Source organism: Hypanus sabinus, chromosome 28 (genome assembly GCF_030144855.1).
Source record: "Hypanus sabinus isolate sHypSab1 chromosome 28, sHypSab1.hap1, whole genome shotgun sequence".
In the NCBI taxonomy this organism is placed as follows: Eukaryota; Metazoa; Chordata; class Chondrichthyes; order Myliobatiformes; family Dasyatidae; genus Hypanus; species Hypanus sabinus.
The window spans coordinates 39,869,387-39,897,189 of NC_082733.1; the positions used below are offsets into that span (position 1 = coordinate 39,869,387).

Consider the following 27,803-nt stretch of genomic DNA (forward strand, 5'->3'; position numbering starts at 1 on the left):
CACCAACATCTGATTATGAGGGTGGTGGCGTAGGGGACTACCGCACGCAGAGTTGTAAACTTAGTCAGCTCCACCATGAGCGTTAGTCTCCATAGCATCCAGGACATCTTCAAGGAGCAACGTCCATCATTAAGGACCCCTGTCACCCAAGTCATGCCCTCTTCTCACTACTACCATCAAGGAAGGAGGTACAGAGGAGCCTGAAGGCACACACTCGATTATTCAGGGACAGCTTCTTCTCATCTGCCATCCAATTTCTGAAAGGGCATTGAACCCATGAACATTGTCTCACTGTTTTTTTTTTAATTCTATTTTTGCACCACTTATTTAATTATTCAATATACATATATATTTACTTTAATTCACAGCTTTATTTTCTATTATCATGTGTTGCATTGTACTGCTGCCACAAAGTCAAATTTCACGACGTATGCCGGTGATATTAAACCCGATTCGGATGCTGAGGAGGTCAGTGCCCAAACACATCCTCCCTGATGGTGGCAGCGAGCACTGCCCATCCTGACAACTCCGCGCACCTGGCAAGGCGGCGGCTGCCGTCCAGGGCCAGAACAGACTGCAGACTGGTGGTTGCTCTTGACTCAGAACTCCAGATCATTCGCTTCCATTCCAGTTCTACAGGCTGAGTGAACAAGGCTGCCAACGTGGGAAGTACGATCGCCTGACACATCTGGGCCCAGAGGCATCAACAGCTGCCCATTGGCCTCTGGTATAGAGTGCACGAGGGTGGGGGATGAGAGAGCAGAAAATGAACTCACTCTTGTGGATCTGTTTTGCAGAGCCTCAAGGTCTGTTTGAATAGATAAACCAGAAAGACAGCTGCAATGCCAGATTTTGGGTTAAAGTGGGAACTGCTAATAAATGATCTCTGGAATTAAGTGTATGAGGAGCATTTGATGGCTCTGGGCCTATACTTGTTGGGGTTTAGAAGAATGGGGGGGGTGGGAATCTCACTGAAACCCATCGAATATGGACAGGGTGGATGAAGAGAGAATGTTACCAATTCTGGGAGAGTCTAGGCCCAGAAGGCACAGCCTCAGAACACAAGGACGTCCATTTAGAAGAGATGAGGAAGAATTTCTTTAGCCAGTGGGTGGTGAATCTGTGTAATTTATTGCCACAGATGGCCATCATTGGGTATATTCAAAGAGGAGGTTGATAGGTTTTTGATTAGTATGGGTGTCAAAGGTTATGGGAAGAGGCAGAATGGGATAATAAATCAGAAATGATCGAACGGCAGAGTAGACATGATGGGCCGAATGGCCTAATTCTGCTGCTATGTCATATGCCAAAGGTAGCAATGGTAGGTCATCTCACATCACAGCTGTCCTTTTGGGGAAGATATTCCCCCAGTTCTGTCAGGAAGGAAGATTTGGACCCAAAAGTAAAGGAACAATAACCCTTTCTGAAGACAGGATTGGATTTAACGTCACAGAGTAATCTAAGGAGACAAGAGTACTGCAAAAGATCTCAACAGCAGATGAAAATAAGATGAGAACATTCCACAGGTGTTGAATACCATGAAGCTCATAGTTGTCACACATCACTGATAGAATCTTCATCACTTTAACATTAAACCTTCAACTTAATTTGTGAACAACACAGATTATGAGAGTCTATTCCCACTGCCCGGCAATCACTCTATTGTGACAACAGCCTGGTGAAAGGGGAAAGTTTCCCTTAATTCTCCTGACAACCCCGATTACAAAACATAGAACAATAAAGCACAGTACAGGCCCTTTGTCCCACAATGTTCCGCAGATGGTTCAACCTACTCTCAAGGTCATTCTAATATAACCCTAACGTTCTAACATCTAATGTCCATATGGCCATCTAAGAATCTCTTAAATGTCCCAAATGTATCTGCAACTACTACCACCCTGCCAGAGTGTTCCATTCACCAATCAACTCCATGTAAAAAGAACTATCTCTGGCATTGCCCTATACTTTCCTCCAATCACCTTAAAATTATGCCCAGTGCATTAGCCATTTCTGCCCATGGAAAAAGGACTCTGGCTGTCCACTCGATCTATATCTCCTATTATCTTATACACCTCTATCAAATCATCTCACACCCTCCTTTGCTCCAAAGAGGCCACCTTTATAAGGCACAGTAGCATTCTGGCAAATCTCTTCCGCACCCTCTCTAAACCTTCCACATCCTCCCTATAATGAGGTGACCATCTTATCACAATACTCAAAGTGTGGTCTATCCAGAGCGTCAGATATTGTTCAGGTTTGCAAACGATCCTCACAAATCAAACATTTTACCCCAACCCTCAAAATAAAAAGATCAAATCTTGGAGATACAGCGCAGAATAGGCCGTTATGACCCAATGAGCTGTGTTCCTCTGACTTAACAGCAGTCTATCACAGGACAATTTACAACGACCAATTAACCTACCAACCAGTACGGTTATGGAATGTAGGAAGAATCCCCATATCTCTTGATATTTTTACTGAACAAGTGTTGGACCCAAGTTCTGAAATTCCCTCCTTAAACCTCAGTGCACCCCTTCCCTCTTTAAAACAGACTCTGACGAAGATTTTGGACACAAAATCCCAACACCGTTATTTGACAAGCAAGGCAAGATGCACTGAATATATAACAACATGTCCTCAGGATCAAACACGACTCGAGCAACTGAGAATCAACTTGTTCAGTTAGAAATTGTGTCACACTCACCTGTCACTAATCAGGAACTGAGCGCAGTGCGAGCTACGACAGAATGTATAAAAATGAAAACTGCAAGGCCCCATAGAAATGCTCAAAGTCGCTCGGTTAAATAATGGCCCACAATCTCTCGCCTCTCCCTCATGCACATGCATGCACACAAAAGAAATGCAAATTTAACTTTAATTGTTCTCTAGTTTTGGCTTTGCACAGTGCACTCTGAGTTTATAACGCCTGATTGAAGAAGGGCCAAGGTTCCAGGATGACTGCATTCAGTCCTCTAGGGAGCTGTGGAGGTCAAATTAAGGGAACATTTCCAAAGCCCAGACGATCTGAGAGGATCAGAATCAGGTTTAATATCATTGACACATGCCATGAAATGTATTGTTTTGCGGCAATAATACATAAAATAGTTGAGTTGAGTTGTTCTTCCATCTTGGCAGTTTACTTGCAAATATTTTGTCACCACGTGAGGAGACAGTGTGTAACTGACAAAGTCTCCTCACATAGTGACAAGATGTTTGCAAGTAAATTGCCAAGATTGGGGAACAGCACAACCCAACCATCAACCCCTCAAACTGCACAGTTATGAATTATTTCATTCATACAATATACTGTAAATTACAGTAATAAATATATATAAAATTAAGTTAAATAAGAGGTACAAAAAGAGAACAAAGTAGTGAGTTAGTATACATGGGTTAGTTCATTGTCCATTCATAAATCTGATGGTGGAGAGGGAAAAGCTGTTTCTAAAAATTGACTGCGTGTCTTCAAGAGCCTGACTGCCTATCTGATAGTAGCAATAAAAAGGTCATATCCTGGGTGCTGGGGTCCTTGATGATTGATGCCACCTTTCTGAGACATCACGTTTCGAAGGCGTTCTCGATGCTGAGGAGGCTAGTGGCCATAATGGAACTGGCCAAGTCTACAACCCTCTGCAAGCTGCGAATCTGGAGAAGAGCCCACAATTACAGAAAAGGGCAGGGAAAACGGATCCAAGGCCAAGATCACTTCAGCCCTGATCTGACTGAATGGCAGACTAGTCTGGAGGGGGAGACGACTGCAGCACACTCCTGTAGCAGCTGCGCAAGTTGGTAAGGTGCTGAAGGCGACGTATGGTGTGTTGGCCTTCATTAGTCGGGGAATTCAGTTCAAGAACCTACGGTAATGTTGCAGCTCCATAAAACCCTGGTCAGACCACACTTGTGTTCGGTTCTGGTTGCTTTATTATAGGAAAAATGGGGAAGATTTAGGGAAGATGCAGATTTACCAGGATGCTGTCTGAATTAGAGAGCATGTCCTACAAGGATAAGCTGAGTAAACTATGGCTTTTCTCTTTGAACTGAAGGAGGATGAGAAATGACAGAGATATACAAGATGACATGAGGCACAGATAGAGTGGACTGCCAGAGATTTTCCCCCACGGTGGCAATGGTTAATACAAAAGGCCTTAATTTTCAGGTGACTGGAGGAAAGAATAGGGGATGTCAGACGTAATTTTTTTTGTACACAGAGTGGTAGGTGCGTGAAATGCTCTGCCAGGGGTAACAGTAGAGGCAGATACTTCAGGGACATTTACGACATTATTAGAAAGGCACATAGATGAATGAAAACTGGAGATCCATGTGAGAGGGAAGGGTTTGATCTTGCAGTAGGTTAAAAGGTAGGCATCACGTTGTGGGCCACAGGGCCTGTACTGTTTTCTCCCCACGTCCTTACATAGAAGGCTGAATTCCAATTCTGGATTCTGCCTGCACATTATCATTTAACACATCTCCAGGTAAACACTTCAACCTAAACCATTTGCAAATTACCTAAAGCTAGGTTACTGTCATTGAGCCCTCGGCAGGGTCTGGAGATCTGTGATGGTTTTTCAATATCACCCGTAGAGCAAAACCCTGTGTTGAGCATGATCCAGCCTGGGGAACAGAGACATTAATCCAAGTGGATGGGCAGCCTCAAGAAAAGTGACTGTCATAGAGTAGACCCTTCGACCCATCTACTCTGTGCCAAGCTGTCATTCTTCCTAGTCCCATGGACTCACAAAACCAGACATAGCAGAATTAGGCCATTCATCCCATCGAGTCCATTCTGCCATTCCATCATGGCTGACTTATTATCCCTCTCAACTCCATTCTCCTGCTTTCTCCCCGTAACCTTTGACATTCTTACTTAATCAAGAACCCATCAATCTCTGCTTTAAATATACCCAACGACTTGGCCTACACAGCCTCCTGTGTCAATGAATCTGTGGAATTCAACACCATCTGGGTGAAGAAATTCCTCCTCAACGTTGCACACGTCTTTTGCGTGACTATGTTGTTTTTGCTCACTATTTTGAAAGTGCCGTGTACGTTTTGCACCCTGGCCCCAGAAGAACGCCGTTTCATTCGGCTGTATTCATGTCTGGTTGAATGACAACTTGAATTTGATTTTCTACAGCGTCGCCCTTCCTCGACTCCCCCGCTGCAGGAAACACCCTCTCCACATCCATTCGCACCTACACCATAGCTCTCCCGTCTATGTACTCATCCATAATTCTCTGGAGGAGAAACAGATTACAATGGGCCAAATGGCCTGTATAAGAAGGTGATCATGTGCACTTCGATTAGACTAGGGAGAAAAGTGCCTGTGATGTATAACAGCATCCATCAACTGACTCCACAATCCCTGCAGGGTCTAAATCATCTCAAGGGTCCAAGAAACCAAATTCATCTCCATCCAGTGTAACCTCACACCACAAAGATTTGGCCGCAAATTATTTAATACTTTTTAAATGCTTTCTTCCCAACCCTTTTCGCCCACTCCAACCCCTCCCCCCTTCCATTGGTAGCTGAGCAGAATAGCGACACCGTCTTCCAGGAGGCAAAATGAAACACGGCCCCAAGAATGTGCCCAATTTTACCAGTCAATTCAACCGCCCCCCAAACTCTGTATCGAAAATAACTCCGGGGATCCTCTCCCCAACACCCCCCATACCAAAGACAGCGGCCGGAAATGATCACCTGTTATTTCTGCTCGGTTGAGCCGCCTGCGTTAGTTTGTGTACTATTGTTGGTGCGGTATGACATTCATTTCAAGAACAAATTTAACTGCAGCCTCCTGCCGTTCTCGACACAAGATGCCGGGAAACGACATTCTGAGACACACCAGTAAACCCATGCTGACTACAGCTGACATCTCTCCACCCCAGCACACATCAAGTCTTGGGTAAAAAAAATACGGAATTCAAAAAACAAAAAATTGCAACCAGAATCTATTCCACAGTTTAAAAAAAATAAGTCTCTTAAAATATATCGCTTTACCTGGGGATGGTTATACACTTGGTATTAATACTCTGGGTGGTAATTGCCTTTTCCAACTCATCCAACTGGCCGGTCTTTTTCAACTTTTTCACCAAACTTTTCACGGCTTTTTCGCACCATTTCTCCTCCTGCCCGTTTTGTTCTCCCTTCTTCCAGCCCAGCAGGCGCTTGACAATCGGCGGGGTGAAAGGCAAGATCGAAGACATGTTCGAGTAACCGATCTCCTTGAACGCGTCCTCGGTAAGAGACAAGGGAGACGAACACCGTCGCAGACAGACCGCCAACCCCAAACTTCTCCGGTAAGTTTCACCAAACTTTTTCTCTCGCCTCGTCAATTTCACTGCGGGACCAGCCGACCTCTGCACACCCCTCCTGCAGTGCTGAAACTTCGGTAACCCTCCGCCCTCTCAATAGAGTGCCGCTGCCTTCTTTGCAATCCACGTGAATGAGAGATTCAGATCTGTCCTCTCTTTAGCTTCAGGCTTTTTTTCTCTCTCTCTCTGCCAGTAACAAAAATAGATCTGTTTACCAAAGTGTTGTTTCGTTCCTTTCTCCTTTGCTCTGCTATTAAAATTAATCCGCCTTCCCACGACGGGGGGTTTGCAATAGTGCGGCGACCACTCAGCTCGAACTGGAGCCTGTGTTTAATGCAAATTATTTTACTGCGGGGACCTAGACAGGAGACCAAGTGTGGAAGAGTGTTTGTGGGTGTCGTAGTACAGACTCACCCCTCCCTCCGGAACCAGCGCCAATCAGTGAGGAGCCCGTGAAAGGGAAATGCCTTCTTCAACTGATCTAAAAGTTCTCGCAATCTTGTCATATCAGTAGAAAGACTGGGGGAGCGTCAGTACTTCACCCTCAACTTTACCTGTAAACAAGTACTCATTTGAAATCAATTACTGCACTTTATCGCAGCTCATTAAAACAATGAACTACAGCGGCATGTTGGGGTCATTGTCGTCTTTGCTTGGACCATTTATCCTCGCCTGTTTCACACCCCCACCCCCTTTCCTCACTCCCCTCCATTTTGAAACCTGGTCTACCTCCTGACTTTTTGTTCCAGTTCTGTCGAAAGGTCGTTGACCTGAAACGCGAATCCCAAAAAGCGCAACGCTTTTTTCCATCCATTTTCCATCCATCATACACGTGTAACTGCAAATAAAGCACCACAGCGCCTCTACTTCCTCAGGAGGCTGCGGAGGTTCGGCATGTCTCCAAAAACCTTAGCAAACTTCTGTAGATGTGTGGTGGAAAGTGTGCTGACTGGCTGAGGAAAACCCTACAAATGGTAGTGGATTCGGCCCAGTATATCACAAATAGAGCCCTCCCAACCACTGAGCACATGTGCATGAAACGTTGCCGGAGAAAAGCAGCGTCCATCATCATCGCCCAGTCAATATTCTTTTCTCATTTCAGGTAGAAGGTACAAGAGCCTCATTGCTCCTATTACTGAGTTCAAGACAGTTACGTCCCTCAACCATCAGGCTCTTGAACAAAAGGGGATATCTATACAGTATTCATCTATTGAGATATTCCCTCAGCCAATGATCTCATTTTAAGGACTCTTTATCTTGTTATTTCGCGCTCTGGTTGTTTATTGTTAATTGTTTATATTTGCATTTGCACAGTTTGTTGCATTCCCGCACTTTCAGCTTTTATTCTGTGGCTTTCCCGCATCGCAAATGGGGAAAGTGATGTGTGGGCAAGTTTGCTTTTATTCAAGTGGGTGCCTGGGACTGACACGCGCAAGATGCCGGAGGAACTTGGCGGGTCAGGCAGTATCTATGGAGAGGAATAAACAGTCGATGTTTTGGGCTGAGACCCTTCATCGGGACTGGAAAGGAAGAGGGAAGAAGTACAAGCTGGCAGTTGATAGGTGAGACCAGGAGAGGAGAAGGTGAGGGAGGGGGTATGAAGTGAGAAGCTGGGATTGAATAGCTGGAAGAGACTGTAAGACAGGAGCAGAAATGGGCCTTATGGCCCTCCGAGTCTGCTCAGCCATTCCATCATCTGCAATTTATAATCCCTCTAAACACCATTCTTCAGCCTTCTCCCTAACACTCTCCTTCAACAGGTGGACTAAACCAGCTGAACGTAGCTGGCAGACCTCATACCCCTGTGAGATAAGGACATGTTTGCCCCAGCATGTGAAGTCAGCTCTGGCGATCTACAGTGAGGTCCAATGACTAGGAAGACAGTACTGCAAGACTCCGTGGAGAGCGAAGCACATGACGAGGTGCTGAGGACGATACGGTAATCCACTGCAACCGAGAGAGACCCCAGTTTGAGATGCCTCTTTGTACCACTGGGCCTGGCTTCCTGAGATACAGAGAATGGAACTTCCCCACTTTTTCCACTTTAAAACCTCTCCCACCCAGGTTTCCTGTCATCATCGGATGCAATGGACAACCACCACGTGTAAATGAGTGCTTGAATCTACACAGATTGACGGAAGTGTGGAGAGAGTAAAATGAGATTATTGTAGCATTCTTTTAAATGGTGTTGATGGGCTATGTGGCTCTACACATCAATGACTCCAAAAACCCTGTTGTTTCTTCATTGTCACTGGGACTTTAGACAAGACTTGCCTTTAACAAGGCTTTGCATGGCAGGCTGGTTGGGAAGGATCCAGCGTAACCGAGTGTAACCAGAGAGCCGTGCCTGTCACATGACAGCACTCCCCTCACCTGGTCGGAGGTCACACCACCTGCCAGTCAACATTTCGCCCCTCCCAACTAATCAATGCACACTTAACCATTGGCCACCTTAATTGGATTAACCTGTCTAGCACCAAGCCGTTGGCCCCCTGACCTATAAAGGGTGCTACATGTGCTTGGCTTGCTCTCTTTTGCCATCCTCGAGGGACCACCCTGCTTCACTCCGGGCTGAAGACTGCAGAACGGCGCTGAAGACATGTGGTGAGCCGTGCATTGAATAGGGTTGTGGGAGCGTTTATTATCGTCCCTTTAGCAAAGAGCCGTGCTTGCCCATAGCCAAGGGTGGCAAGTATTGTAGTAGTCTAAGCGCGTTTGTACGAATACTGTAGTCGCTTGTGTTGTTCCCAGGCTTTTTCTCCTCTTGTAAATAAACTCCTTATTATTAAAACTGTGTGTCCAGAACTCTTGCCTTTGAGACCCAAAGAATCTTTCTCATTTCCATCACAGCACCGAGCCAATTGGCTTAGAGGAAGGGCTTACAGTTCTTTCTCAAGTTGGAGGCCTGTAACCAGCAGTGTGCCGCAGGGATTATCGTCATCTTTGATAATAATATAGATGAGAGAATAATTGGCATGGTTAGCGAGTTTTTGGATGACATCAAAGTTGGTGGATAGTGAAGAGAATCAGCTGAGATCACAACAGGGTCTAGGTCATCAAGCAAGGTAGGCTCTCTAGCAGCAAACATTTCGATTGGCTCTTTACTCTGCACAATGCCTCATAATTTTAAAAACTTCATCAGGATGCGCTGTCAGCCTCCTGCACTCCAGAGAAAACAAACCAAATTTATACAACTCGCCTTATAGCATACGGCCTTCTTCCAGGCAGTAAACCTCTTCTACATCCTCTCCAAAACCTCCACAACCTTCTTATAAAGGGGCGCCCAAAATTGAATGTAATACTCCATATGCAGCCTAACCAGAGTTTGAAAAAGCTCTGAATCAGAATCAGGTTTATTATCACAGACACATCATGAAATTTGTTACAGCATTGAAGTGCCACACATAGAAAATCACTCTCGTTTACAATAGGATATAGAGACAATAAATAAGTACAAGAATCAGATTTATTATCACTGGCATGTTGTGAAATTTGTTGTTATGCAGCAGCAGTACATTGCAACACATAACTATAAATTACCATAAGAAGAATATATTTAAAAAGTTAAATAAAAAGTGCAAAAAGAGAGGAAAAACGATAATGAGGTAGTGTTCATGAATTTGTTGTCTATTCAGAAATTTGATGGCAGAGGGGAAGAAACTATTCCTGAAATATTGTTTGTGTTTCTTTGGCCTCCTGTACCTCCTCCCTGATGGTAGCAATGGGAAGAGGAGGACATGTTTTGGGTGATGTGGTCCTTAATGACGAGTGCTGCCTTTTTGAGATAGCACCTTGTGGAGGTGTTTTTGATGATGAGAAGGCTAGTTCCCATTATTGAGCTGGCTGAGTTTACAACTTCTTGCAGGTTTTCTCGATCCTGTGCAGTGACCCCTCCATACCAGGTGGTGATGCAAACAGTTAGAAGGCTCTCCACAGTACTTGTGTAAAAATTTGTGAATGTGTTTGGTGTCAGACCCATTCTCTTCAAACTCATAATAAAATATAGCTGTTGAGGTGCATTCATTTTAATTGCATCAATACGCTGGGTCCAGGGATGTTGACGCCCAGGAACATGAACCTGCTCACCCTCTCCATTCCTGATCTCTCAATGAGGACTGGTGGGTTCCATGAACTTCCCCTTCCTGAAGTCCACAATCAATTCCTTGTTTCTACTGACATTGAGTGCAAGGTTGTTGTTGTGATACCACTCAACCAGCTGATCCATCTTGTTCTGTACGCCTCCTCATCACCATCTGAAATTCTGCCAACAATAGTTGTGTCATTGGCAAATTTATGAAATGGCATTTGAGCTGTGCCGAGCCACACAGTCGTGGGTGAAGAGTGAGTAGAGCAGTGGGCTAAGCACGTATCTTCCAGGTGTTGATTGTCAGCAAGGAGGAGATTTTTTATTTCTGATCTGCAGAGACTCTGGTTTCCTGGTGAGGAGGTCAAGGATCCAGTTTGCAGAGGGAGGTACAGAGGCCCAGCTTTTGGAGCTTGTTGATTGGAACTGAGGGTATGATTGAGCTGTAGTCAACAAACAGCAGCCTGATGTGGGTATTACTGTTGTCCAGGTGATCCAAGGGAGAGCCGGTGAGATTGCACTTGTGTCAACAGGCAAGTTGCAGTGGATCCTGGTCCTTGCTGAGGCAGGAGTTGATTCTAGCCATGACCAACCTCCCAAAGCACTTTGCCACAGTGGGTGTGAGTGCCACACTCATTCGTTCAGTCAGTCATTGGGGCAACTCACCCTGCTCTTCCTGGGCACTGGTATGATTGTTACCCTTTTGAAGCAGGTGGGGACCTCTGACTGCAGCAGTGAGAGATTGAAGATGGCCTTGAACATCCCACCCATTGTTTGCCCCACCAGGTACACCATCAGGGCCTGAAGCCCTGCAAGGGTTCAGCCTCTTGAAAGATGTTCTGATGTCAAAGTTCAAAATACATTTATTATCAAAGTACATACGCAGAGTACAACCCTGAGATTCATCTTCCCATAGACAGCCAATAGAAAAAGAAACACTATGGAACCCATTCAAAGAAAACATCAAACACCCAATGGTGCATCTGAAGAGGTTTGCTAGAGCCTTTGCTGACAAAAGTGCATCAGATTAAATGATCTTTGTGTGGCCGTTAAAGCTTCAAAAATACAAATGAGTAAGAGAAGGGATGGTTTCCGAATTAGCAAATGTCACATCCTCCCATAGTGCTCCAGTACGGACTCTTCAAATAAACAACAATGTAAGCTGACCTTTCATCTTCAGTTTTAAATCTTGGATATCTTTGGCATTGGGTGTTGTCTTTGTCTGGATATTAACATTGGAAAATCATCTGACATCTTGGATATTAGATGTAGTGCTACATTGTTGACAACACCCACCCAGCACTTTTTATAATGCTGTTTACACACTAAATACTTGATGATATTTCTGCACTTTCCCTTCTATGTTCACACTTTAATACCAAACTTTATTTTTATATGTTTTAAGTCTTTATAATTGTTGTATATTGTTTTTTGTTGCATTTTGCAACAACACACCACAGCAAATTCCTAATATGTTATTAGGAATTAGTTACACCTGTACACTTGCTCATTAATGCAAGTATATAATTAGCCAATCATGTGGCGGCAACTCAATGCATAAAAGCATGCAGACATGGTCAAGAGGTTCAGTTGTTCTTCAGACCGAACATCAAAAAGGGGAGAAAAGTGATCTTCACTGTGGAATGATTCTTGATTCTTGGTGCCAGATGGGCTGGTTTGCCTATCTCAGAAGCAGTTGACCTCCTAGAAGTTTTCATGCACAACGGTCTCGAGAGTTTACAGAGAATGGTGTGAGGAACAAAAGAAAGTGAGTGGCAGTTTCATGGGCAAAAACACCTTGTTAATGAGAGAGGTCAGAGGAGAATGGCCAGACTGGTTCAAGCTGACAGGAAGGCGACAGTAACTCAGATAACCACGGGTTACAACACTGTTGCTCGGACAAGCATCTTTGAACACACAACGCGATGTAGCTTGAAATGAATGGGCTACAGCAGCAGAAGACCACAGACATACAGTCATTGGCACTTTATTGGGTGCGGGAAGTCCCTAATAAAGTGGCCACTGAGTGTGAACATATATGGGGAATAAAGTTGATCTATGAATTTAGGTATTGTGATTTTACATACACAGAGACAGAAGCATTACAGGTAAACGATTCCATTTTATAAGGAAAAAGACTCCTTTTTATCATTATCACAACTTCAAGCTGACTTGAAGAGCTTCAGAATCAGAATCAGGTTTATTATCACTGATATAAGTCATGAAATTTGGTGTTTTGTGGCAGCAGTACAGAGCAATACATTAAAAAATCCATCAATTACAATGAGGAATACTTAAAGCAAACAAGCAGTGCCAAAAGGGAGTGAAATGGTGATGCAGTATTTACGGGTTCATGGAACGTTCAGAGATCTGATGCCGGTTACAGTTAAAGAAGTAATTACTAAGCTTCTGTGGTAATGAGTGAATCAGAATTAGATTTATTATCACTAACATATGTCATGAAATTAGTTGTTTTGCGGCATCAGTACAGTGCAATGTATAAAAAGTACTATAAATTATAATAAGAAATACATATACAAAATTAACTGAAACAAGAGGGAAAATAATGAGTCAGTGTTCATGTTGTCCATTCAGAAATCTGACAGCGAAGAGTAAGAAGCCGTTCCTACAACATTGAGTGGGTACCTTCAGGCCCCTGTGATCGTACTATTGAGAAGAGGGCATGTCCTAGATGATGGGGGTCCTTAATGATGGATCCCACCTTTTTGAGGCCTCACCTTTCGACGATGTCCTTGATGCTGGGGAGGTTACTGTCCATGATGGAGCTGGCTGAGTTTACAACCCTCTGCAAACTAATTCCAGGATTACAGAAAGAGGCAGGAAAATGGATCCAAGGCCAAGATCATTTCAACCCTGATCTTATTGAATGGCAGACTAGACTCGAGAGGCACACAACAGAAGCATTCTTCCATGCATTCTTTGATGGAGTGCAACGATTTTTTCCAGTAGATTTTCTTGCTGCAACATTACAAGTTCTGAGATGTTGGTAATTTGATCTACCAAGGCACCTTTATCTCTTCTTGTGTGTTTGTGGGACACCAAAGTGGCAGTGGGAGATAAGGGGTGACTGGTATGTGTGGGTGGAGGAGTTGACTGGTGTACAAGATGTTGAAATGACTCCTTTCTGGAGATGGTGAGTGTAGAAAGCCTTGAATGACATTTTCATATATTTTTCAGGCTGAGTCACACAATCCTAACACACGATGTTACATCACAATGTCAGTGATTGGGTGTAATTTGCTGAATCCACATTAACAAAATGCTTCACCATAGCTCAGCCTAGAGCAACTGCCTCAGAATTTTTTAATATTCATTTTCAAAACCAGAGTGCCACTACCAAAGCCAGAGTTTACATACTGTAGAACACAGAAGTTAAAAGAGAAAAAAGTTCAAAGTTCAAATTAAATTTATTATCTAAGTATATATACTCTGAGATTCATTTTCTTGCAGGAACCTACAGGAAAACAAAGCAATACAATAGAATCCACAAAACAAAACACACCTAGGACAAAGTCTGACAACCATCCGATGTTCTGAAGGGGACAGATCGTACAAAAGGGGAATATAGAACATTACCCCCTCAGCACCAAGGAAGGAGAGACACTGCCATGCTGTCTTCATAATGGTGGTTACGTGCTGGGTCCAGGACAGATCCTCTGAAATGATAACACCAAGGATCCAGCTGCACGAGGAGTTACTGAGGCCAATACCTCCTTGTGCGGTTGGATGCTCAAGTTCCTCACTTGTGATTGGCTACAGTCTACTGTCACTGCAGGACTTGGGCGTGTCCAGAACGAAGGCATGGGAAGGCAGGGAAAACCTTTGCAGGCACAGCCCAAACTACCTTTTCCAAAAGTTCTCTTTTGGAAAGTGATACAGGAACAGTAAAACAAAAACTTCATGCCTTCTTAAAAGTTTTTTTCGCCAGGTAGTCAATTTGAATAGCCATTCTAGTTAGTCCCACCCACACACCTGCTTGCTCTATCTATTGCCTCAGTCACAGGACTCCATTGTAAACTCTTTGAACTTTTTTATAATGCTGTTTAAATTGTAAATACATGCTGGTATTTATGTATTTATACACATTTTATTCCATATCCACACTTTCACATCTGAATTATTTTTATAAGGTCCTTTATTCTTAATAATTGTTGAATGTTAAACAAAGAGATTCAGCAGATGCTGGAAATCCAGAGCAACCACACACAAAATGCTGGAGGAACTCAGCAGGTCAGGCAGCATCTATGGTAATGAATAAACAGTCAACATTTTGGGTCGAGACCTTCTTCAGAACTCATTGATGAATTGCTGAATGTTGTTTTTATTTGCATGCTTTATTAACGCACCAAGGCAAATTCCTTCTTGATGCCGCCTTCTTGAGGCATCACCGTTTGAAGATGTCCTCAATGCCGGGGAGGCTTGTGCCCATGATGGAGCTGGCTGAGTTTGCAACCCTCTGCGGCTTTTTCTGACCCTGTGCGTTGGCCCCTCCATACCAGACGATGATATAATCAGTCAGAATACTCTCCACAGTACATCAGTGACATACCAAATCTCTTCAAGCTCCTAATCAAGTATAGCCCATGATCTCGTCAATATGTTGGGCCAGGATAGATCCTCAGAGATATTCACGCCCAGGAACTTGACGCTGCTCATCCTTTCCACTGCTGTGAGTTCTGGCTCAATATTAATCCTCAGATGCTTGCTGGTGGGGTAGGGGAGGGGGGTCTTGTTGCCTTGCTGCTGCTTGTGCCTGGGAGGGGAAGTTGGGGGGGGGGCTTTGGGGTTCTAACATTTAACTGTCATTCGTTCTTTGAGGCACGCGTCTGTTTTTGTGGATGCCTGTGAAGAAAAAGAATTTCAAGATGTATATTGCATGCTTTTCTCTGACATTAAATGTAGCTTTAAAACCTATGGGTTGCATCGCTACTATTTGGTCATCATTATATTGTTGTTTTGTGGGAGCTTGCTGTGCACAACTTGGATGCTACTTTTCCTACAGAAACACTATCTCTGTTGTTCATAATTCAAAGTAAATTTATCATCGATGTATTTACATGTCACCAAATACGACCATGAAATTCATTTTCTTGCCGGCATTCACAGTAGAACAAAGAAATGCAATAGAAACAACTGCTCACAAAGACTGGCAATCAACCAATGTGCAGAAGAAGATAAGTTGTACAAATTCAAATAATAATAATAGAGTAAATAAATAATTCTGATAACATGAGTTGTAGAGTCCTTGAAAGTGAGTTTGTAGTTTGTGGAATCAGTTCAGTGATGGAGTGAGTGAAGTTATCCACGCTGGTTCAGGAGCCTGATGGGTGAAGGGTAATAACTGTTCCTGAACCTGGTGGTGTGGGATGTAAGGCTCCTGTGCCTCCTTCCTGATGGCAGCAGTGAGAAATGAACATGGCCTGGATGGTGGGGGTCCTTGATGATGGATGCTGATACCTTGCGGCAACGTTCCTTGTAGATGTGCTCAAATAGTGGTGAGGGCTTTGCCTGTGAAGGACTGGGTGGTATCCAGCATCTTTTGTAGTATTTTCTATTCAATGGGCGTCGTGGACACAGGAGACACGAGAGATGCAGACGATGGAACCTGGAGCAACAAATGATTGGTTAGAGGAGCTCACAAGATCAGGGCGCCTCTGTGGAGACAGAGAGGCGGCTGACATTTTGGTCGAGACCCTGCATCAGGAGTGCCTCTTTCTCTGAGCTACTCTAGGACATCCTGAGGTGAAAAAAAGTGTTTTCTACCTAAAATCGTTCCTTTCTTCCAAAGCCTCCGGGAATGACTTCACCACTATTGGAAGATTTCCCACCTTTTCTGCCTTGGGATCACTTCAGTTCCTCTCCGGCAATGAGCATTTAAGAAGGAATTAATGGGTTATGGCTGCATTATAGAACTCAGAGGAAACCATTGTACATTACATGCAATAAAGTACCTCAGGGTGATAGACTTCGAGATCATGGATTAAATTCATGCCTGTCTGCACCTGTCTAACATTTTTTGGATCTGACCATGCTCTGGGCAGTGTAGAGAACAGATGACAGAAAACGTGGTTACCATTTGTTTCCAGAACTCCAGCCAGGGATCATCAAGGGACTGGTGGGTTGTAATATTTCAATTCTGCCTTTCATTCTACACTTTGGGGGTGGAGTTCGAATTGCAAAATTCATTGGCCTGCCACTAGGCAAAAAGATTTGCTTCTGGTCGCTTGCTTCTTGGCGAATCAACGCAATATATTTTGCAAGACGTTTTAAAACAGAAAAATAGACATCTGCCTATTCAATAACGTGGTTGATGGCTGTGCTGTGCCAAGCCAAGGCAAGCACGCTCACACATTCCAACTGAGCCCAGGCACGTTTAAATCCCAGATCATTGAGATTGCAGTAATTACAGTCAAAGCACTGAGATACATTGAAACAACACACACAAATTGCAACAGGAACTCAGCAGGTGAGGCAGTATCTATAGAAAGGAATTACGGTTGATATTTTGGGTCGAGGCCCTTCTTCAGGACTGGAAAGGATGGGGGAAGATGCTAGAATAAAAAGGTGGTGGGGGGGGGAGGAGGACAGCTAGAAGGTGATAGGTGAAGTCAGGTGGGTGGGAAAGGTCAAGAGCTGGAGAGGAAGGAATTTGATAGGAGAGGAGAGTGGATCATAGGAGAAAGGGAAGGAGGAGTGGACCCAGAAGGATGAGACAGGCAGGTGAGAAGAGGTAAAAAAGTCAGAGTGGGGATAGGGGAAGGGGAGAATTTTTAACAGGAAGAAGAAATTGATATTCATGCCATCAGGTTGGAGATTACCCAAATGGAATATAAGGTTTGCTCCTCCATTCTGAGGGTAGCCCACCTCTTGGCACAAGAGGTGGCCATGGATCCACATGTCACAGAATACGTGTAGCTTTTCTTTCTCCTTTCCAGCTCCTTCCCCATCTCTCTGTGATGTTGAGCAGAGACAAGGAATGTAGGAAGGCTGTTAATTAGAACAAAATGGAAGAAGCACTTCTTCACCTACGGGTAATGTAAAACATGGCCACACAATGTATCAAGATTTATATTCTTCACGAGCCTTCTTTAAACCCTCGTCACCATAGTCTTTAGTCCTCCCTCTTTTACTGAAAGCCATAGAGACATAGAGAAGTACAGCGCAGAAACAGGCCCTTTGGCCCATCTTGTCGATGCTGCACCATTTAAACTGCCTGCTCCCATCGACCTGTACCAGGACCACAGTTCTCCATACCCCTACCATCCATGCCCCTATCCAAACTTAAAAGTTGAAATCAAGCTCACATGCACCACTTCCTTTCTGGTTCGGAATGCTGTTTTTCACTTCAATTGTTTGTATAACTTGTATTTTTTTTCTCTTGCACATCAAGTGTTAATCTTTTAACTTTTATTCTTTTTTTTCTTTAAATTGAACTCTTCTGTGTTTCTTGCTTTGTGGCTACCTGGGGAGCATGCATATCTCAAGGTGGTGTAATTTATACTTCCTTTGATAATAGAAGTATTTGTGTACTTGAATACTTGTGCTGGCAGCTCATTCCACACTCTCAGGACCCTCTGAGTGAAGAAGTTTCCCCTCATGTTCCCCTTAAACATTTCACCTTTCACCCTTAACCCAAGGCCTCTGGTTTTAGTTCCACATGACATCAGAAGAAAAAGCCTGCTTGCATTTATCCTATCTATACCCCTAGTAATTTTGTATAGCATCTGTGTGCTGTTTGTTTCAACAACCCTTCATGGTGGTGAGATTTATATTAGAACCACAAAAGTATAGCATGAAAAGCGGGCCACTTGGCCCATTGTGTCTGTGACAGGCAAAGAGAAGCCATTTGGACAAATCCAGCTAGGAGTTCTCACTCTGCAGTCCTTCCAGCTAAAACACTCTAAGTGCACATCCAGACATCTTTAAAAGGGCATTTTGCTTTCTGTCTTCACCGTGGAATGATCGTTGCTGCCAGACATGGTGGCTTGAAAAGCTCGGAAACTGCTGATCTCCTGGGATTCTCACGCACAACTGTCTCTAGAAGTTTACTGAGAATGGTGCAAAAAAAGAAAAAAAATGTCCAGAGAGTGGCAATTCTGTGGGCAAAACTGCCTCATTAATGAGAGAGGTCAGAGGAGAGTGGCCAGACTGGTTCAAGCTGACAGGAAGGCAACAGTAACCCAAATAACCACGTGTTACAACCGTGGTGTGCAGAAGAGCATCTCTGAATGTTTAACACATTGAACCTTGAAGTGGATGGGTCACAGCAGCAGAAGACAATGAATGAACACTCAATGTCCACTTTAATAAGTATAGAAGATGCTTAATGAACTGACCATGAATGTACAATCCCTCTTAAGTCAATAAGGTAAGCAAGTGTCACTCACATGCCTGCACACACATACACCCCCCCCCCCCGAGTGTGCGTCACACACACACACACACACACACACACACACACACAAACACACACACTTTTAAGGTGATAGGATTATTGCGGCAGTATTGAAAGACTCTCCCTAAGCACTCTATGGGGAGCAGTTTTCATGAAGGAATATTAAATAATTTCAGTTTGTTTTCTTCCTCAGTGGCAGGGTAAGGGTGCTGTCACCTTCAGTAGAGACTCTGAAGAATCTGTTTTAAGTTGGGATGGAGTAGAATTTCCGTCTAGATAGGTCTGCTGTGGTGGATCAGCCTAGCACAGGAAAACACACATTTAAACTAGATGGACATGGAAAAGGAAAACAAGGTATAAATTCTCTAAAATGGGCTTCCTGTGTGCTAGTTAAATAAACAGTGGAAAATGAACTCTCTCTCTCTCACGCACACACACACAAACAGACACACATATACACACGCACACACAGACAAACATACACATGCACACACATACACATGGACACGGATACACACACACACACACACACACACACACACACACATGGACACACAACATAAACACACACACATATACACACATGCACATACACACACAACAGGCACACATACACAGTTACACACAGACACAAATCCAGGGAAACATGCACACAAAGGCACACACACACCCAAAGAAATACAGAACCCCGAGAAAGACTTTGATATTCAAAGATACCAAAATCCACATACAAACTTTCAGAGAGAGAGAGAGAGATTATATGCAGGACATAGACAGATATACATTCCTACATACACACATACTGGTAAACAAACACACAGGCAAACACACATATACAGATGAATAAATAAACATGTAGAAATACACAGAGGTGCACAAAAGCACACTCACATAGACAGGCACAAAGGAGACATAACTTTCCGGAGTTGAAAATGATTTGAAACTTCAGGAAAATAAAATCCTACCCCTTACTATTTTTCATTTGCTGAATCCAATATTACCAATAGCAGTTTTATCTCGGATAAAAGCAAGTTTACGTGGCGGTGGGATTTTCAAAGCAGCTCTTTCAAGTTCTTTGTACCTTGATCATTCTAACTGCCTCTCTCTGGTTAAATGTCACCTACTTTTAATGTGGGCAATACTTCTGAACTGGGCTTTAGTCATTGGTAGAACAGCACGAACCTCTAGGGTTTATTCTTCTGTGAGCTGGTGGTAGAAAGGAACTTATTCTTGTCTCCCTCTCCTCGGTACTTGAGTTGTTTACTTCAGCAGCTCTGCTTCTATCCACCAAGCAACCAGTCCCAAAATTCCAGTAAATTCTCCTACCACATCCGCCCTTTTTTCCTTAATACACAGACGTTTATTTCTCGCCCCTGACTGGAAGACATTTCAGAAGTTCAAGACGGGAAACCTGCCAAAGAAATTAAAATGCTACTTCTCCATTTTTTTGGTGCTACTTCCTCATTGAGTGATTTTTGACAATTTGGTGATACTTTTGAAAGCGCCTATTGCATCTAAGTTAACTTTAATTTTTTTATTACGGCTATTCAAATAGGTAAATTTAAATGCACATAATCAATTGTATATTATATATTTGATTATTACATATTTATAATAATCTAAGATTTTACAGTCATAATCATGGAAAAGTACAGCACAGAAACAGGCCCTTTGGCCCATCTAGTCTGTGCTGAATCTTTAAATTGTCATTGAAAATACAGCACCACAACATGAAAAGAGATTTATTTTATTTGTTTATTGAGATACAGTGGAGAATAGGCCCTTTCAGTCCTTCGAGCCCCGATTTAATCCTTACCTAAACATGGGACAATTAACAATGTCCAATTAACCTATCAACCTTTGGACTATTAACCACAGTCTTTGGACTGTGGGAGGAAACTGGAGAACCCGGAGGAAACCCATGCGCATGGGGAGAACGTACAAACTCCTTACAGGCTGTGGTGGGAATTGAGCCTGGGTCACTGGTACTGTGAAGCGTTGTGCTAACCACTATGTTACCATGTGGCCCATGGAGTCTGTGATGAAATGTTATAAAATGTTATTGATCGACACTGGGACTATCCCACTCCCACCCACGTACTTATCCAAACGTCTCTTAAATGGTGCAATTCAACCCACATCCAGCAGCTTAATGTCACCCTACTGTTTCATGTGTCATTCCAAGGAAGTGAGTCTTCAGCTTCTCCCAGTTCCCATCGAATGAGATCTTGCTCTGATCTCTGATCCACAAATTTATAAATTGGTAAACTGGTAAACTTTTATTACTGTTGGATTTATTTATTTAGAGATACTGCACAGATTTTCTCTTTCCAGCCCTTCAAACCACTCCACCCAACAGCCCCAATTTAACCCTAGCGTAATCACAGGACAATTTACAATGACCAATCAACCTACCCGGTTCATCTTTGGATTGTGGGAGGAAAGTGGAGACCCGGGGGAAGTTCACATATTCCATGGAGAGGACTCACAAAGAACCTTACAGAGGGTGCTGGAATTGAACTCCGAGCTCCGAAGCCCTGTGCTGTAATAGTGTCACGCTAACCACTACACTACCGTGGCACTGGAGTTCAGAGCATTCTGAGGTATAGTGAAAAGCTTTGCTTTTATTCCATTCATAAAGATAACTTCCTCACTACAATGCAGTAAGGCCATACAAGGTAAAACTATAACTGAATGCGGAGTAAAGTGAAACCCCCTGGTTTCCTCGGTTGCGTAAGTCGAGGGAAGACACTCTCCAATCCTGCCAAACTTGTGAGATTGTGACGACTCTCCCACCCCAAACACTGGTTTGAGCGGATGCTGTGTCATTTGCTGCTCTGTTGCAAATTACAGCCATGAAATAACACACAGTACACTGCATACGATTTAAGGAATTAGATTTATGAATCTTAAGGGTTAGTAAAGAAAAGCAAAACAAAAGGGCCCATTTTAAATAAACAGTCAAATGTACACAAGTTGGAGCTCACCTTGAACTTCCCTGTCACTCACACGCTGGGCTCTCAGTCTGCACAAAAGCTCACACCACCTTCCAAACTTCGCTTGCCGTCCATCTCGAACAAATGGGCTTCCTCTCAGGTCAAATTCTATGACCAGTTCTCTGCAGTGTCTTCTCTCTTCATTTCCCACCGAACAAAAACTCCAAGACCAATCTTAATGCCCCTCAACAAAAAGACCTCCCCCCTCAGTTCTGGCATCCTAATTTGATGGCACACATTCCTCATCTTCCCTTATCTTCAGCAATAACCCAGAAAGGCTGAAAGCAGAACAGACTGGTCGAAGTGACAATAAAAAGTGACTTGACTTGACATCATCAGTGCACATCTGAGTGTTTATGTTGCCAAGTGCTTGCGTTTATATTAATCCGACTCATTCTGATTGACTAGTTATCCTGCTTACCGCTTGTTTCTGCTGGGTCCCGGCCAACTGGGTAACCGAGCGATCTCCACTGGCCCATATCCCTGGTTATCCGTCATTGTGAGAGTTGGTTCCTTGGGTGTCCGTGGACCCAATCTCGCAGATGCACATGTTTGTAAATTGTGTCCAGAAGAATATACTTGCTAATACAGTCTTCCGCTGAGAACCAAGTTTCTAAGAATAGAAACCTACAAACAAACATTTCCATGTCTTAGGAATTTGCTGTGGTGTGTTGGTCAGGGCACCACATGCGACAAAAAACAACAATATTCAACAATTATAAGAATAAAGAAGTTATATATATATAAAGTTTAAGGTTAAAGTACAGATATGGAATATAATATGTATAAACACATAAATACCAGCATGTATTTGCAATGTAAACAGCGTTATAAATGGTGGTTTAAAGTGTTTACAGTATATTGTCAGGGGTATTAGATAGAGGGGGTGGAGATAACTGGAATGGTTGATCAGATTAACTGCCTAGGGGGAAGAAACTCGGTGTGAAGTGTTTGCTTTAATAGTCCTATAGAACTTTCCAGAAGAGATCTTTTGGAAAAGGCAGTTTGCAGGGTGGGTAGCATCAGCAATGTTTTTCCTGTTTGTTTCCTTGTCCTGGACACCTACAAGAGATGATAGATACAGCCAATGACCTTTCCTGCTGATCTGACCCCTAAGGTATGACTGGACTGAATTTTATACAATATGAAAAGGGATTAATTTGACCGATAGAGAGAAATTATTTCTGCTGGTTTGGGAGTCTGGAAAAAAGTCGGCGGAGACTATGAATGAGAGAGGTTTCAGTAGGAAGATTAGGAAATGCAATGTCACACAGAGGATGTTTAGAAAGTCAAATTTTGGAAGGAATCCTTCTACAATGGCAACTGATTCCGATGCAATTGTTGATTTAAAGAAACTTGATTATGATACTTTTGGTTAATCTAAATCATTAGGTGGTGTGGGGTAAACATCACACAACAGCCATGACCTCAGTCAATGTGAGAAAGTGTCGAGTGGTTGAATGGCCTCTGTTCAGTGATCACTGTTCTGGCCCCACATCTGCACTGACGACATGAGTGAGGACAGTGGCCTGCTGATTCACCTTACTCTCACTGTTACTCAGCTTCATTCAACTCAGAACATTACAGCACAATACCAGCCCCTCGTGCCAACCTTTTAACCTATTCTAAGATCAATATGACACATAGCCCTCCATTTTTCTATCATCCATATGCCTATCTAACAGTCTCTTAAATGTCTCTATAGAGACATTTTAGACACCACCCCTGGCAGTGCATTTCACACACCCACCACACTCGGTGTAAAAAATTTACGTCTGACACCCCCCCCCCACAATACTTTCCTTCAATCACCTTAAAATTAAGCCCCTTCATGTAGTAATTTCCACCTTGAACGAAGGGTGTCTGGCTGTCCACTTTGTCTATGTCTCTAATCATCTTATACACCTCTTGCAAGTCACCTCTCATCCTCTGTTGCTCCAAAGAAAAAAGCCCTTGCTCACTCAACCTATCCTGATAAGACATGCTCTCTCATTCAGACAGAACCTCGGTAAATCTCCTTTGCATCCTCTCTGAAGCTCCTACATCTTTCCTGTAATGAGTCAACCAGAACGGAACACAATATTACGAGTGTGGTCTAACCAGAGTTTTATGGAGCTGCAACAACACCCCGCAGCTTTTGAACTCAATCCCCCGACTAACGGAGGCCAACACACCATACTCCACGCGGATAAAGAACACAGCCTGAGTTACCGGCTAACGCAGAGGAGAAATTTGGTGGAATATCCAGTTTGTTGTATTGTGGCAATGAGGAGGTTTTGCCTTACATACTGTTAAAGCCACAAGCCTTTAAATAATTACCAGAAAGTCTCCTGTGGGACAATCTCACTGTGAATCATACTTTCCCTCTCTATAGTCTGTTTCATTCTCTCTCTGTTTCTTACCTTTCAGCATCACCTCTTTCTCTTATTAATATTCATATGTTGATATCACCTTATTAATATTTATATTTTTGATATTTCATTTTTACTATTAATATTTTGATATACCAGGCCACCAGGTTCAGGAACAGTTATTACCCCTCAACCATCAAGTTGATAAGTTCAACAACTCAGAACAGCCTCCTCCTCATCTGATCAGTGCCTATCTTTACCTCCTTCCTTATCATGCAGTACACAGTCCGTGGAGGAGCCCATGCAGGTAGGTGGTGGGCACCTAATTCTGAAGTGCCCAGTGAAAGAGGATATCTGTTAGTAAGAAGGAAATTTGGATGGGTTGAATCTCCCTGCAGGCACCTTCCCCTAATAGCGTTAAGCCTCCGGCTTCCCTGTCGTTGTGGTCCCAGATCTGTGATCTTCTGGCATTTATTGCCTCCAGGATAACCAGGAACCTCATGGAGATCTCTTAGGCTCAAAGGCGGGGAATTCCGCTTTACAATTGATATCAGATCTCTGGATGGTCAGCCTCTGGGCACTGCCAAGACCCGCTTTTCCACAGTACCCCTTTAACTTATGCCAGAGAGCAATCATATGGAAGAGCTCTCCTTCTATCTTGTTGATTCACTGGTGCTTGGTCTTTCTTGGATCCCTTGAAACAACCCACAGGTCAATTTGTTCCTAAAGGCACTCTGGGAGTGGGGAGCATGTCTGGGCCCAGCTCAGGTCTCTGGCAGTGCACCCCTTATGGAGTCACCTGCTTGTGTGGACCTGTCAGATGTACCAGCTGAATATACTGACCTTCTTGACATCTCAGGAAGAAAGGGGCCAACTCCCTCCCTCCCTTGATAGCAGCCATATTAGCCTTTCCCCTAATCTGAAGAAAGACATTCTTGCCATAGAGGGAGTACGGAGAAGGTTCACAAGATTGATTCCTAGGACGGCAGGACTTTCATATGAAGAAAGACTGGATCGACTAGGCTTATACTCACTGGAATTTAGAAGATTGAGGGGGGATCTTATTGAAACGAATGAAATTCTAAAGGGATTGGACAGGCTAGATGCAGGAAGATTGTTTCTGATGTTGGGAAAGTCCAGAACGAGAGGTCACAGTTTAAGGATAAAGGGGAAGCCTTTTAGGACCAAGATGAGGAAAAACTTCTTCACACAGAGAGTGGTGAATCTGTGAAATTCTCTGCCACAGGAAACAGTTGAGATTGGTTCATTGGCTATATTTAAGAGGAAGTTAGATATGGCCCTTGTGGCTAAAGGGATCGGGGGTATGGAGAGAAAGAAGGTACAGGATTCTGAGTTGGATGATTAGCCATGATCATACTGAATGGCGGTGCAGGCTCGAAGGGCAAAATGGCCTACTCCTGCACCTATTTTCTATGTTTCTATATGCCTGTGCCATTGATTTCTTACCTAGTTCTAGTCCTCCTCGAGGGTGGCTCATTTCCCTCCTGTCCCAAAGTGGTGGCTATGGAAGAATACATCAAAGGGGCATTAGCGTTAGCATTTCCCTGTCCGTCTAGCTCACCAGCAGGGGCAATCTTCATTTTTGTGAGCAAGAAGGATGGCAAGCTCCATCCCTGCATTGATTATCAGGTCCTCAACAACATCACAGTGAGGAATTGCTAACCTCTTCCTCGCTTGCCTCTGCGTTTGAACATCTCCAAGGAGCAACCATATTCTCTCAGATAGATGTGCGCAATGCTTACAACCATATGAGAAGGGGACAAGTGGAAGGCAACATTCAACACTCCAACTGGCCACTATGAGTACCTTGTGATGTCTTTTTGTGTGTCAATGCCTCTGCTGTTTTATCAGGCCCTGGTCAGCGATGTGCTCTGAGACATGCTGAATCAGTTTGTTTTCGTGTACTTGGTCACCATTTTTATCTATTCCTACTCTCGCCAGGAACATGTCCAGCTTGCCTGGAGGGTTCTCAGATGACTCCTCGAGTACAACTTTTCATGCCAAGCCACAGATGTGAGTTGTTATTCTTGGGCTATATCCTCACCCCTTTCAGGGTTGAAATGGACCCCTGTAAAATGCGGACAGTCACAGACTGTTCCAAATCACCTGCAGTCAAACAGGTGAGGCGTTTTGTGTGATTTATAAACCTTTATCGCCTCTTCGTCAGAAACTTTAGCTTCATTGTGACACCCATCAATACACTCACCAGAAAGACCTCTGCAGGTTTCCGGTGGATCAGAGAAGCAGTCCAAGCATTCTCAGAGCTGTAGCGATCTTTCACTACTGCAACATCCAGTCCCATCCCATCCATTCATCATCGAGGTTGTTGCATCTGATGTCGGCACTGGAGCTGCACTCTCTTACAGAAGAACGTAAGAAATAGGAGCAGGAGTAGTTCATCTGGCCCGTCGAGCCTGCTCTGCCATTAAATAAGGTCATAGCTGATCTGACCACGGGCTCACCTCCACCCACCTGCCTTTTCCCCATAACACTTAATTTCCCTACCATGCAAAATCTATCCAACTTTGTCCTAAATACATTTACTGAGGTAGCCTCCACTGCTTCACTGGGCAGAGAATTCCACAGATTCACCACCCTCTGGGTAAAGCAGTTCCTCCTCATCTCTGTCCTAAATCTAGTTCCCTGAACCTAGAGGCTATTCTGCAGATAATCAGTAGCACCCATGTGTGTGTCATTCCTGTCACTTGACTCCTGCAGAGTGGAACTATGATGTCTGAAACCAAGAACTTCTGGCTAAAAAGGAGGCCCTGGAGATATGGTGTCATTGCTTGGAGAGAGCAGGGCACCCCTTTTTGTAACGGATAGATCACAAAAATCTCTCCTACGTTTGTGTTGCCAAGGCACTCAACTCGCTTCAAGTCCGTTGGGCTCTCTTCTTCACCCAGTTTAATTTCACCCTCACCTACCGTCCTGGCAGCAAGAATGCCAAAGCTGATGCTCCGTTCCACCGATTTGACATCTCTGAGGACAACGTCATTCCAGAGTCCACCCTTCCTCATACATGCATAGCTGCTCCAGTGATCTGGGGATCAGAGAAACAGAGGCAGACCAACAGTTGGATCCAGGCCCAGGTGGAGGACCACTCAACTGGCTGTTTGTCCCTGCCACTGTGTGCCCCGAAGTGGGGTCACTCTTCCTGTCAGGTTGGCCTCCCAGGGATTTAATGGATCCTGGAACTTTTAGAGATGCTTTTGCTGGCCATCTATGTCCCAATGTGTCCATGACTCCAACTTCACCTGTCCCACTTATGCCCAGACCAAGGCATCACGTCCGTGCCCTGCTGGTCTGCTCTGCCCTCCGCCCGTGCCTCACCACCCCTGTGCCCACCTTTTAGCGGATTTCATCACTGGTCTGCCTCTGGGAACACTACTGTACCATTCTTGGGGTGGCAGCCCATTCTATCACTCTCCCTCAACTCCTGAGACTGACACCCTCATGGTTCTGCATGCGTTTGAGCTGCATGGCTCCCTTTAGGACATGGTGTCTGACCAAAGGGCACAGTTCACATCCTGTTTTTGTAAGGCTTTCTGTTCTCTTTTGGGAGCCACAGCCAGCCTCTCATCTTGTTTCCACCACAAATTGAATGGCCAGACTGAGAAA

At 43.9% G+C, this 27,803-nt stretch overlaps 1 protein-coding gene and 1 long non-coding RNA gene across 4 annotated transcripts in view; both read right to left on the reverse strand.

Moving 5' to 3' along the window:
• The window catches only part of LOC132382612 (mothers against decapentaplegic homolog 3), a 140,728-nt gene extending 133,950 nt beyond the window's left edge, over window positions 1-6,778 (reverse strand). For all 3 annotated transcript variants that reach the window (XR_009508422.1, XR_009508421.1, XM_059953009.1), the window contains exon 1: window positions 6,001-6,778. Coding sequence is in view for 1 of the 3 variants with exons in the window: in XM_059953009.1 (XP_059808992.1) it covers window positions 6,001-6,206 (206 nt within the window). In the remaining 2 variants the exon portion in view is untranslated. The remainder of the gene's footprint in view (window positions 1-6,000) is intronic.
• Window positions 6,779-12,798: 6,020 nt separating this feature from the next.
• On the reverse strand, window positions 12,799-20,112 carry LOC132382369 (uncharacterized). The gene is made up of 3 exons (XR_009508294.1): window positions 19,997-20,112; window positions 17,238-17,406; window positions 12,799-16,024 (listed from the first exon to the last, which is right to left on the reverse strand). It is a non-coding gene; the product is annotated as an uncharacterized LOC132382369 (long non-coding RNA).
• Between the last annotated feature and the right edge of the window lie 7,691 nt (window positions 20,113-27,803).